This window comes from Perca fluviatilis, chromosome 8 (assembly GCF_010015445.1).
Source record: "Perca fluviatilis chromosome 8, GENO_Pfluv_1.0, whole genome shotgun sequence".
Classification (NCBI taxonomy): Eukaryota; Metazoa; Chordata; class Actinopteri; order Perciformes; family Percidae; genus Perca; species Perca fluviatilis.
Window position 1 is genome coordinate 14170550 of NC_053119.1, and position 14346 is coordinate 14184895.

Sequence of the window (14346 nt, forward strand, 5' to 3'; positions counted from 1 at the left end):
ACTTTTCTGCCTGTGTGATTTGATGGATAGCTATTTTGAAAATCCGATGCATTCACTACCTTACACAGCAAGCAGACGCACATGCATCCATTCAGACCTTTTTTGCAGCACAATAATGCAAGTGAATGTATGTAAATCACAACAAGTCATCCCCCTTCAGTCTGTCTGCACACAGCTGGCTGCAAGAAAAATGGGAGGCAGAGAAAAAGGAATGCAATCAGGAGACAGAGACCCCCCTTTGTGTGAGAAAATCTGCTTTTCTCCATTAATGAAGTTGATTTGAGTGAGTGCATGTGTATGTGCACGGGCACCAGCTAATCAACCAGTAGCAATTACTTCTCTGAAAAGGACAGTGAATATTCAGTTTCTTCCCATCAAGCAATATGATAGCCAGCCAGTTGGATCACAGTTAATCAGTTTTCCATCCACTAAAAAATGAATGGCACACGACCTGAAGTCTTTGGATAATGAGACCTGAAAGCATTAGAACAAATTCTAATTTATATCGCCTGAGACCTGTAAAGTTGTTTACTTCAGTGCAACTTCACTACAGAAGCAAAGGAACCACGTAGTGTTTTATGCATTTGACTGAAGAGATGTGAAGGTTATAGCACTTCTTTTTGTGTTGAAGCAGGCTGGGAATATGTACTGTGTGTCCAGGGTTATTAGAGTGAAAGCTGTATTCATTCAATATGTAGAAGCCATTCTGTGTAATTTATGATAGCATGGGCACAGCATGTGTGTGCTTGTGCGTATTACTGTATCCTCTGTGTACACGCTCAATCAAAGAGAGAACTACAAAGAGACCAGCGGTTCTCAGAAGTCACATTCACTCAAAGAGGCGCGTTAATGAAACTAAAGTCACATTACATCAAGTGGGAAGACTGAGCTTTCCAAAAAGGAGATGGAATTCAATTCAGCATGATCCTATAAAGTACCTCATGATTTTAGGAAAGCAGTTTGGATGAGCCATAAGCCCAGCTCGCTCATCACCTGCACACACACTCTACTTAAATCTGATTCACTTAATACTGCTGTATTTACAACATGAAAGAGTGCTGACGTGCATCACCATATGAATGCAATGGGGACTCGCACACACACACACACACACACACACACACACACACACACACACACAGTCACAGCTGCAAACTTGAGTGCTACTTTCCTTTCCAAACACTCGCAGCTTTCTCGCGGTGTAAACAACTTTGTGGAGGAGCGTAAGAGGTGAATCACCTGGCAGGTTACAGCTTGTCTTCACAACTGAAATAAAGGGTAACTTTGCAACACACATACCACGTCTTGAGCTTAGCTTGAAAACTATTATCTTCTGCTGTCAGCCCACACCCACCAGATTCACACAAACACATAAACACACTGAAGCTTCTGATGCCTGCCAGGAAAGCTCGGGCAGGACGGGATCCAGCACTTTAAACCACGCTGAAGGCGAGACTATGTGTGGCTTTGCTTGATAAAAGGAAGCTAACTCATGCCTCAAGTCAGTTCAATTGCGTTGACAGTGACAGGCAAACGAGCTGCACTCAAAGACAGCTCTCCCACAGTGAGACTTCCCTGTAACCTTGAAATCCGAGGACGGCAGTGGAATACATTAGCAGAGTCAGACTGGGCTCTGGAAAGATTGACAGACTCGGACTGACAGACAGAGAAACACAGAGAAGTATTGTCCACTGTGGAGATTAAAAGCTTTGCTCTTGACTTGCCTTCCACCAATTCAAATCTAATACCATCCCCTGGATTAGCCAAGAACCTTTTTAAATCCCATTTACACACAGGACAGCACGGCAAGACACGGTCTCGGAGAGGAGGGAGTCAGAGAAGAAGGGAGAAAGTGTAAAAGAGGAATTGAGGGAAGTTTGTGTCTTACCCTCTCTCCACTGTTCCTCCGTAGAGTCCCCACCGGCAGCTTAAGCATCATCCGGCGGGTTCTCCCGGGCGTCACTGATCCCTGGACCACCATAGTACGCTCCAGAGTGTGTGTGTCCGTGGGTGTGCGAGCATGTGTGCGAGTGTGTGAGGTGGGTGTCCTCGCCGTCCCGTCCAGCCTGGCAGCCAGGGTCCACGCGAGCTATGCGCGTGGGTGTGTACGAGGAAAAAAAGTGTGTGATATTAGTGGTATGTGTGTGTGTGTGTGTGGGTGGGTGGGTATAGCAGCCCCACACTGGTCCTATGTGCCTCTCTCTCCTTCTATTTCCCTCTGTGTTGAAACACTTCCCATTCTGCTCCGCTCAGCTCCACTCTGCCGCTCAGGAGGAGAGAGAGTGTAGAGGGAGCGCGCTTTGTCTTTCCTCTCTCTTCTCCACTCTCTTCTCTCCGGCTCTGGCAGCTCCCCCTCCCTGCCTCCCACACTCACTTCCTTCAGTTGGGGGCTTAACCAGGTCACTGGATTAATGTGACGTTACGGCTGTTATTAGCATACGCGCTCGTGTCACGTGATCCAATAATAATTGTGTGTGGGGATATATACCCCCCACCATCCACACACACACACACACAAACACACACACACACACACACACACACACACACACACACACACAGCCCTTACAGGGGATCACGTGGGGAACCTCAAAAGGAATATGGGATGTTTTGCCATCTGGTAGGGAGATTATCTTTGAAATCCCACATCCAGCTTTCTCTCCCTGCACTGTCTGGACGAGGACACAAAGGGGGAACACACACACGCACGCACACACGCACGCACGCGCACACACACACATACATACACACACACACACACACACATCCTTCCACAATGCTCACGCATGCAAATATTGATCATCCTATCACTTGGTTCATCGTCTACATGCAGAAAAGTGTGGAAATCGGCCTGAATTTCTTCTCACAAAGCTGTGACAGTTGTGGACTTTTAGCGGCGAGACTCCAGCAGAGATCTTCTATCATGATGGCTGCAGCCACGGAGAGCTGAGTCAGTCCTCTGTTTCCACCACGGTGGTCTTTACATGTCCATTAAAGCTATTGGACTCATGAGTTACAGCTGCACCTAGTGACTTACTGTCATATTCTCATCATCACTCACCGCTAAGCTCTGTTTGCCTCTGCACATCAATACTCAACTGCCAGCTGATTAACTTAAGTGGATCAACACACATGCACACACATATGTAGGCGTACACAGATGTTCACTTTGCACATATGCACACATACATGTAGGCTACTAGGGGTGGGAATCACCAGAGGCCTCACGATACGATATCATCACGATACTTATGTCACAATACAATATCATTGCGATTTTAAAGATATTGCAATATTCTGCGATATATTGCAATTTATTACCAATATATCAAATTTTTCCCAATTTCAAATGATGTCCCCAAAACAAAACTTTGTCAACATCAGTTTTATCTAAAAAGATACATTTCTCTGTTTGTGCATTTCACTTCAATTTTATTGTTGCAAAATGGGATTGTCAAGCAGACAAACTGACCAACACATATAGAATAAAAGATCGATACTTGGCGTCTGTGTATCGATAGAGTAATGCCACGGAAAATATTGCGATACTATGCCGTATTGATTTTTTCCCCCACCCCTATAGGCTACAGTAGGTTCACGCATTAAACAGCTAACGTTTTGTATGGGCTAGCTAGCTATTGTAAGCCAGCAGCATTGTATTATAACCAGTATGATTTAGCTTGGTATTATCAGTTATGAGGTGATTTGATGCTCGGTCACAGGGTATGAAATCAGATTAAAGCCACCAGTCAAAATGAGCAAACAAACAAGCCTTTTCCATCCATTATATTCATTCATTCATTCAAACCTTTATTTAACCAGGAAAAAACTCCTTGAGATTACAAATCTCTTTTACAAGAGGGTCCTGGCAAGTGGCAGCAGCTTGGTTTCATTAAATACAAAGACAATAACGAAATAAAAACATAGACACACTTTCACTCATCATATTCAAACACCAATGTCATCATAAAGAAAATCTGGGTCCTAAATCAATTTAAAAACAATGACAGACAGACTGCCTTTCTGCAAGATCTTTTAGAAAGCCTTTAAAAGAATAAAGTGAGACCAACTCCTTCAACTGTAGCTCATTCTGAAGCTGATTCCATGCAGATGGTGCTGCAAAATTTTAAAGCCTTTTTGCCAAAGTCAGTGCGGGCTTTAGGGACTGACAATAAAAACAGATCCTTATCATTTCTTTAAGTGGGGACCAGCGCTGGCTTTAGTGACATGATACTGTATATGTCACACATACACACATTGTGCTAAAGCTGCACAGCAAGCATACAGGAAAAATCATCTGCGGTGGTAATCCCCAGTAAGCATTACTTATTCAATACCCTAGCCCACATCAGTGTGTGAGTGACTGTGGCCTACATGAGAAATATCAGAGGGCTATTTATAAACTTAGTTTGCAGACATCCAGGTCTTGCAGATGACACACTGGAATAACTGAACAGGGATCCAAAAAAACAGAATTCATTTATCTTTGCCCTGTTCCTGGTACTCTGTGCGATGTGTGCGTTTGATGTTAATTCAGATCGCGATGACAGAGATTAACAGCCACTGCTGATTCAGGAGACAAACCTCGCTGCTTTCATAGTAGGCTCGTATGACACCTTGACAGGGAGATGACAATACACTCTCCTAATTGAACAGTTTAAGTATGGTTTGTGTTTGTTCTCCTCCTCCGCTCTGTTTTTTTTATTATTATTTTTTTTTTTTTACTTTTGAGATTTTTTAAATTCCACTGCCACAAATCCAGTGAGGTGATAAGCCCTCGTCTTGACAGGAGGAAAAGAATCCCAAAAAAATATCTTGTTATTCTTGATGCCTCAGGCTAGATGCACAATGACCCATTTCAGTCAACAAGCATGCAGAAATAAACGCAAATGGGATTTGCACGTAATAAAAATATGTGAAGTACAAAACTGCATACATAATGAGGCATAAACATACAAAAATCTGGCAAAAAAGCTGGGAGATTCTGCCTCTCTGTGCTGGATCAGTTCACACCAACTGTCCTCAAAAATGAACTAACGGCTATTAATACATTTCCAACAAACCTGCATATAACAAAAGAGAGAAGGAGCGAGACAAAGAAGAGAAAGAGAGAAGATCACTACCTGGTTATGAGAGATGCTAATGAGGGAGGTGCAAACAAAGCGCTTAGACTGTCTGGGTTTTATTTCTACCGTTTGTTTAGTGTGTGTGTTTGTCTGCTTATAGTCTTTGTCTGTATTTGTAATAAGAAGAAGCAATGGTTCTCAATTTTAGACTGCTGGCATTGTTATGCATTAATTTACCCTGATAACCCAGCCAGTCTCTGCCCACGGCTGTCTGACTCATCCCTTTGGTCCCACTCCTCACTGTGTTTGTGTGTGTGTTTATGTGTGTGTGTGTGGGTGGTGTTTATGGAAATGCCCTCTAGCTGGACTCTCTCCCCATCCCAGGCAGTGAAGGAGGGGGTTGAATGTTTATGTTCCAAGACTCCACAAATTACAAAGGGGTTGAGTTGCAGGGCCACTGCGCAGAAAACACAGATTATATATCTAAACAATACCACCCTGATAGCGTAACTCAATTCATTTCTCACTGTGCGCTTCTGTCTGTGCTTCTAAGTGTATGCTAGTGTTGTTTTTCCTCTATCTCATGAGAGTGAGATGAGCAAAAAGGGGGCCCTCCCACCCTTCATCAGGCCAGAACCAATCATAATGACTTCTCCACAGGGGAGCATCCACTTCAATTATCATCCCATTATCATAGTGTCTGTGTGAGAAGGCCTGGGAAACACTTTTACATGCTCAGAAAGGTAACCGAGGGGCTGAAAGATTTTCAGGAAACAGGGACATTTGTGCGACTCATTGTGAAAACTGGGACGTGTTTATGTTTCAGAGAGATTTGGTGGAGCACGGGGACAGGTTGTCCTGGACAAACCGTGTCGCTCAGCACAACATCTGCTCATCCCGCCGGGAGGTGACTGTGTTTGGGTGCGTGCACATACTGCATATCTGCTTATGTGTCTTTCAAAATGATTACAATTTCAGACAGTGGCACCAATGGAATGTAGAGAGACTGAAAAATCACGTCCATCTTTGAATGTTAGTACCCCGATGTGGTGCGACATTGGCTTGAGAAAAAAAAAACTCTGTCTTTGTCTGGGTGCAGTCCACATTCACACATACACTGCCATTATACAGTCATTCATGCCTAAATGGAATTAGAATATATCATTCCAATGGGCCAATCAGTAGTCTGTTATGAGGGAAGCCAAAGACTTGAATGGGGCGCTGGATGTGCAATTTGCATCAGTGAACAGCACACAAGGCTTCTCAATTATTCACCCAAGTCCACTGGAAAGCCTCTGCATGTGCTGGGCCGGTCACCATCAGACTCTGGGCCATGCCTACGATAGGAATTAAAGGCTGAATAATAATAGCTGATTAGTTTATGGGTGTGCGCATAAAAAATGGATAAAGTTTATGATGCTTGTCTTTTCTCTATTTATTCGGGTGATTCTGCAGTCACAGTGAAGACTCATGAGGCAAGAAAATGAGAAACATCTGATAGGCAAATCTGACTATATTATCTAAATTTCATTTATATTATGGAGGGAACTGAAGTTTTCCCAGAACTTTGTATAATAACACAGAATGTGTTCCTCTGTTCTATATTTCTTTAGTTCTAAATTTTATGCAAAGAACAAGACTAAGATTAATCCACGACTGAAAATAGTCATCAATGAATACACTATCTACTCCTATTTGGTAATGTTTTCCAAAAATAAATACCTGGCTGTTTTAGGAAATATGTATATTTGTGAACTATTTTTAAAGATTTACGTCTTCAGTAGGAATGAATGAGCTCGGGGCTGAATGCCACAGACAGAGTAGGAAAGTCAATACGTATTAATAGACTAAACAATGTTAGTTTTGGTCTTATTATTTGATTTGTTAACAATCAAATATAGAATACAGGCATAGCCTTGAAAAATCGGACAGCTGGGTATAGCAAAGCATACCACATAACCACAACGCCCCCAGTTAGCTGGACCTTTGTTGCATGCCACCCCCCTATCTCTCCCCTCGTTTTCTATCTGGTATCAAATAAAGGCAAAAATGCCTGAAAAAGAATCAATAAAGAAAGGACAAGCAGGGTAAGGTTGCAGAAAAAAAAGGCTTTGAGATTTCTTAAAAGTTATGCCTTGGTCCTGACAGGACTTGACACTGTGACTCCAGTCTCGTAGCGATCATTACCACCATCAGATCAATGTAGACGGGATCACAACTGCTTGGTGGAGAGAGAGGAAAAGCAAGAGAGCGAGAGATGTAGAGGGGGAGAGGAGAAAGAGACAGAGAGAGTGAGGTATGGAGGGAGGGATGGAGATAGATCGAAGAGCTCTGCTTGCTATAATTTAACAATTTTATCACTGGGCAGAGGACATGCCCGTTACATAACCGAATGGTCACACATAATACACCCAGTCAATGGCCTCCATCTGACCACAACCCATCTACAGTAGCACAGTCAAAAGAGAAGAGTATGCTGGAGAATAGGTTACGCGCCATGCACATAGACGCACATAACGTACAATACAGTGACACAATGTGGAGAGAGTTTCAGTAAGTCACAGTGTTTGTTCTCCTGGCAGAATTAATGCTCTTACAGACTGCAGGCCCTTTGTGGCAGACCAGCTCTCCCGAAGATGAACTACTGCTTTATCGCTGCTGGAAAGAGAGCAGACAGTGCTGAAAAGAGCAGAGCAGAGCGGTACAGCTGCGACGGAAACAATCCCATCCAGCTGAGATCTTCCTCTGTCAGAGGAGGGCGAGGGGGATGGAGGAGAAAACGAGAGGCCTGGGAGGAAGAAGAGCGAGAGAGGGGAAGTTTAGCTCTGCCTCCAGGCCTGCATCATAAATGCGATGAGGATGTTGGGGGAGAGGGCCGTGGGGGGACTGGAGACGTTTGTGGGGTGCACGAGGAGGAGATTCAATTAAACTACACAAGGTTCGGATGCATTTTTAATCACATCGCTTCGTTTCCTGACGTAACTGTCAGCCTTTGTGAGGCAGAATCTGAAAGAGGAGCTGCCGTCTCTCTCCCTGTCCTGTCCTGTCCTCCCCTCGCAGCTCACACAGCAGCGGACCAGCAGCACAATACACGGCAGCTTTGCAAGGAGCTGATGTGACGCCACAAACAAAACAAAAAAATCCAGTCACCAGATACCTTCAAAGGGTCTTGTGTTATGTGGCAGAGATGTTCGTTGCTATGTGAACGAACAAATGTCATGGAAATCAAGCTATATAGTCACACAGATGATATTTTATTTTTTTAATATTTCCTCTAAAATGAATAGACATTTCTCTTCTAAAAGACATTACATTTTTTGGCGGGGTGAGGAGGGGGGAAGCTGCTATTTTCAAATTTGCCTTGCCTTTGTGACAATGGCAGTGCCGTGTTCTTTGAAAATACGAGTTAATGTAAACAGGATCGATGGATTTTCGCGCTACTTTTCTCAATTCTAAGCTGGTACAGTTGGCTGACTTTGTCACCATGTTGTGTGCAGTCATGTGCTTTTTGTTTGTAATTTATTTTTTGGGCATTTCTGCCTTTATTGGATAGGAAAGCTGAGATATGAAAGGGGAGAGACAAGCAGGAAAACCACCACAGGTCAGACTCGAACCCTGGACCTTCTGCGTCGAAGGAACAAACCTCTGCATACGTGCGCCCACTCTACCAACTGAGCTAACCGGCCACCAGGCTTTGTTTTGTGCTTTAAATCTATGAGTGGTCTCGAATGCAGAGGAAATAAAAGTGTTCACCTGAAAAATCTACAAGTCTACAAGTGACTCTCGCTTCGACTCCAGTTTCCTGCGAGCAATCAAGGCGACAAAATAGTAACCTCCTTTTCTAGTAGTAAAATAGGTTGCAGAGGAAGTTTGTTGCCCCGGATCCTCTCGGCTTTCCTGAATCATTCATATGCGCTGCTGTGCTAATGAAAATAGCTGCGCACTCAGCTGCTGCTCCAAGCCAATGAGCATCATAGATAGGGCCCTGGAGGTCCGTCTCTGCTGGAGGATGGAGAAGCACTGTCATTATTCTAATGACCCTCAATATTCCTTTAACGACCCCTGTCTTTGCTCACTGCTGGGTTAATTCACGCAGACGGAAAAGTTGAACCCTTCAATATATATTATAGCCTATATTACTGTTGATCTCCTGTTTTGGAACACAAAATGTTTTCAGTAACATTAGATGCCTGATCCAAGACACAACGTCTGCTGCTGGTAAGCCTTCCCATCAAAGTATTTAAATCACCCTGCCTTCATTTGATGGTTCACTGAAATAGGCCTCTTCTTAGCTCATCTTAACGTGTGTGTGTGTGTGTGTGTGTGTGTGTGTGTGTGTGTGTGTGTGTGTGTGTGCGCGCACGTGCGTGTTGGATGTACGCATGCATTGCCATATGCACGTCCAGTAAGCAAGCAGCCTGGAAAGGGTGCAGGCGATTTGAATATTTCTCATTTAAGTATGCAAAGTGGCCAGATAACCCTCTGTTTTCCAGCCTCTTCCAGCAATTACCGAAATAAATAAATAAGCAGTCTAATTAGGATGCTGAGAAGAAATGTGGAGGACGGAAGCATTTTCCTGACTCCCATTTTTCCATCCCACATGACATGCATGAATAATCCAAATGCGGTTCTGGCCACAAACACTTATCGTTATTGCTTCAGTCATAAATCATCTATTGGATATATGAAAATGACCAAATCTCCAAAATAGGTTGATGGATTTAGGAAGCACATATCCACATATGTCGGTGACATGGATGCCCCTGCAGCAGTGGAGTGAGTGCTGACAGTGTTCATTGAAAGCGAAGTATATCTCAGGGACGGACAGATTGCTGTTTCCTCCAACAGATGCCTGTGCCTGTAAACAATGTTAAAGGGAAACAGCAGCTTAACGACCAAAGTCATTACAGCAGCCGGCAGATCAAAGCAATCCGGGATTCTGACATCTCGTATTTACAATGTGGGTGTGTGTCTGCAGAGGTAGACTGCATGTGTGACTGCGTGCTATCGTATTTAAATGTGTGTTCGAGGGCACGTTTGTGTATCTGTGCGCCTGAGCCGGGATGCAGCGTAGAGCAATTTTTTATTTATTTTTTTATTCCCACAGCGCGAATGCTTTGTAAACCACAGGGGCCTGAGTAATCTACCTCTAACCAAGCGTCACGGGGAATGGAAACCTGACGATCACATCCATCAGACTTTACTTCTCGTTCTTATTCCTCTTTCATCCCTCATTTCCTCATTCTCAATCCTCACCTTCCTTCACTTGGAGATTTCATTCCTTCCTAATCAAAAAGATTTATGGCTACATGCGGATAAATATGAAGGCTGCAGACCACGGAAAAGCACAAGTAAGCCCAGTACCTAGATGTAATACTTTGGAGCTTGGTTGGATCAGTGCTCCTCACATGCTGAGTTAACATTCCCAAAGTCTTAACTCAGTGGGCTAACCCAGTGTTGAGTCATGCATTGGCCATGCAGTCCAGGTTACATTCCTGGTCAGCCAGTTTATTCCCTAACTCTCCCTCTGCAGAGAGTTTGACTTCTAATCAGCATGTTTTTTTTTGGTGCCAATTAACGAGAGAGCATCTGGAAAGAGACATATGCTGGCCTCGGGTTTCCAACTGTTAATTATGGACCGGAGAGGTCACACAGAGAGAAGTGAGGGGAATAGTGACAAAAGACAAATGCATTTTAAAAACAAAATTTACCCCAAAAAGAGAGTGAGAAAACTTACAAAGACATCCATAAGCATGTGCTCCAGGGTCACCTCTAAGTCCTCGAGCCGTGCCGCAAGAGTCATCCTTCAGCTGATCAAAAAAAAAAAAAAAACACCACGGAAAATAATAAAGATTTTCTGACTAAATTGAAAAGTCTCAACAAGGACTCAAACTCTATATCTTCTTAGGTGTAACCATGGGATGCTGACAGATGACTTAAAGGAAGTAGTTAAGCCATGTCAGTCATATAACATTCCGATTCTTCATCTGATCGTACCATGACGGCTTCTAACAGTCCAGCCTAATACGTCCACATTCTCCTCTCATTCTCCATCCAAGACAGCTTCCCAAAAGACCAGTTGTAGTCCAAATATGATAAACAAGCGTGTCAATCTCCACTAAACTTGGCTCTAAAAAAAACTGGATTCCAGTTAGTGCTCCAAATGTTTCCAAAAAAGAGTGTGGGGGTCCCCTCAAAGTGCTTCGGTCGCTCCTTTAATCAAGCCTATGGCTTGGATTTGTGACAGACTAGATACTTGTAGTCCCCTCTTCAGATCTGAGTTATGATCCATGAGTGAGATAAAGACTCCCTGGCAGAGGGAGGGTAGAGGGTGGGTCTCACTGTTCAGAAGATTCACAGAGGAGGAGGAGGAGGAGGAAGAAGCATACGCTAATAGTCAGATAATCAACTACTATGTGATGAAGTCATACATCTGTTTCATTTTTTTCATTTTTTATTTATATCTTTCTATCTCACATTCTCTAAGTTGTTTGAACGGGACATCTCCTCCCTCTTTTTCCCCTTTCTCTCTCCCTGTTTTTCTCTGTGCCCTTTCAGGTCCCTGTCCACAGTGGACGTCTTTGTGTGGAGGGAGAGCCTAGGGCAGCTGATGCCCAGTTCTGGGTGCTCTTGGCTGGGGTCATCCTCTCTCACACTGGGCCTCTCATCAATGGGCCTTTGTAGGGGGCTCATTAACGGCTGGCCATGGAAGCTGAGGCTCCAATAGACACACAGGGGGAAAACAACAGCGATATGGCCCTGGATCTATGACTGGAAGCTTATGTAACAGTGATGGGGAGGGGTGCGTTGGGGTTGCAGGAGACAGGGCATGTGGGGTAGAGGGCTGGTTGGGAAGGAGAGGGGTGGGAGGGGAAATAAGGGTGAAGCAGAGCAGGGGGGAAATGATTCACTGAGGGAGGAAGGGAAGTAGAAGGGAAACAGGGGGACGACGGATGTTGGTGGGACGCTCCATGGAGAGGGGTTGTTTTTGTTTTTCAGGCAAACGCTGGTGGAATGTACCCCCCCGTTTTCTTTGTGTTAACCAGACACAGAGAAAGAAAGAAACAGAGAGACTAAGTCAGACAGCGGGGTGTAAGGGGGAGAGTGAGCTTAGCTGGGCTGTCCCAACAAACAGGATATGACTGAATACAGTAACAAGCCTTAAGGACGGAGACACAAACTACATTTACATGCACCAAAGTAACCAAGTTATTTGGGGAACAGGAGGTACTGCAGGAAAACCTGACCATGCAACTGGTTAGTGATCAGATTTCTCTGCCATCCGAGTCAGGGCTGGTTTATTTTAAGTGTATTAGTGATATAGGATGCTGGTTACTGAGGATTTCCTTAACTGTTTTTGCCAAAGCATTTTGACTGACAGTGTGGTGAAAGGACTGGCTCTCATATAATCACATTTTTCCTTAAATGGACACACTGACCATTTAGCGCATAAGGTTCCTGCATAGAACCAAGAGTAACCATGCAAATTACTAATTCAGTGAGCAGTTTTTGACACAAGACTACATTATTCTCCTTGAACCAAAGTATTGTAATGCTCTAACTAAAATGGTCACACCTCTTCCTTTCTCTCCAAATCAAACCCCTTTCACACCTCTGTCTCTTCTCTCTTCATCTCTCTTTCTCTCTCTCAGCCCTGCTGCGTCTCAGACACATCCCTCTCAATCTTGTCTCTCTCTCCTGCCTCTCCTTCCTAAACCCGTACAGACCCAGAGTGCCAACGACCTTTGCCCTCTGACCTATTTCGGGGGTGGGGTCGGCTGGATCGGTCGCTCATCAGTCCTCACGTCAACTCTGTGGTCAGGAGCACTGGGCTGTGACCAAGTCTATTGCACACCCGGGATTCTGTGTGTGAAACACACACACACACACATGCATACATTCACCATAATACACGTCACTGGGTGTTAAAGATAGAGTGCCCAGATCCATCAGTCCTTTGTTTGCCCTCAGGAGGCCTCACTGTTATCCTGAATTCTCTCCTAATGCTGCCTGATGTGAATATGTAACACCCCACCATTAGTAACTTGGAATATCCCTCTAATTCTCATCTGCATGCCGCTCATGTATTATAAATACCTTCCAGCATGGTGAAGATGGACAGTATATGGCTACTAAGACTTGCGAAGCAGGTGGCACGTGGAGTCTGAATGCAGTGAAGAGTGTCGAGAGCAGCAGGTAGCCTATCTAGACCAGCATTCGTCATTAGTGAGGAGCTTAGCCCCCAACAGAGAGGCGACACAGGACAGCATGTCCCAGTGTGACTCCCTAGCACGGCTAGGGTTAAAACCCAGATTTCTGTGTAGAATCCAGTGTGTGTGTGTGTGTGTGTGTGTGTGTGTGAAGGTAGAGGAATGAATCGTCGGTGCAATGGTTACAACAGTCACTGCAGAGAAAGCAGAACATCACCTCCCCTCTTTACATAATACGCAGAAGCAAACAACACGTTATCTTCCATCACACACACACATACAGGGGACACTCGCATGTGCTTACAAATACACAAACATTAAACACATTACTCTGTCATTTACACAAGAGAGGGAGTTTGAACAGCCAAGCTACTGTTTCTGCACAGATCTATGTGAATATATATGTGGAATAAAGAATGCCCTGTGAACACTGCCACGTAAACACGATCATACACACATAAATAAACAATAACTATTACATAGATTTATAGATACAAATAAAAGACGTGGTAGCGAATGCAAACTAATAATCACCCACTACATCAACTCCATTTTACAGTACCTTAAGATGAAGAACAGTGAAGCAGTTTAAGTCTGAGGAGTCTTCCAATGTCTCTCCACCACCGCTTTCCTCATGGAAGTTGACTGTCCCAGTAATCCAGTAAGCAGCGAGAACACCAGGGTCGTGGTTATTGCAGCACCTCAGACTGTGCATCGCAAAACTGGCCTTAACAAGCCTCTCTAAATTCTGATTGATGGTAAAAGCTCCGAGGACAGTTTTGGTCTTTAATTCTAATTTTGAGCAAGAGCGCAGTGTGTGTTTCTGTGTGAGCCTCATTGATCGCGATGTCCACCTGGCTTGGAAAATAGGGATGTGTTCTAATCAAATCTTCCAAGTGGTTTGAGGTTTGCACACACACACACTCGCACACTCAAAAATAGTATCTATTCCAGACATGTTGATAAAGCCTCTTAAGCACCTGTCTAAAGCTAACTGTCTAAAGGGTTTACTCTTATACAGCGGACAAGTAGCTGTTCAGGTCTGCAGAGAATGCAACACACTTCATACA

The 14346-nt window shown here is 44.2% G+C and overlaps 1 protein-coding gene across 9 annotated transcripts in view; it reads right to left on the reverse strand.

The window, feature by feature from the left end:
* The window catches only part of frmd4a (FERM domain containing 4A), an 87658-nt gene that overhangs the window by 60084 nt on the left and 13228 nt on the right, over positions 1–14346 (reverse strand). For 3 of the 9 annotated variants that reach the window (XM_039809471.1, XM_039809469.1, XM_039809472.1), the window contains exon 1: positions 13839–13857. The exons of 1 other annotated variant lie outside the window; for it this stretch is intronic. Coding sequence is in view for 5 of the 8 variants with exons in the window: in XM_039809470.1 (XP_039665404.1) it covers positions 13839–14114 (276 nt within the window). In the remaining 3 variants the exon portion in view is untranslated. Of the gene's footprint in view, positions 1–1888; positions 2335–10803; positions 10823–13838; positions 14139–14346 lie in introns of those variants that run through there. 5 more of the 9 variants (XM_039809470.1, XM_039809484.1, XM_039809478.1 and 2 more) reach the window with 4 other exon arrangements.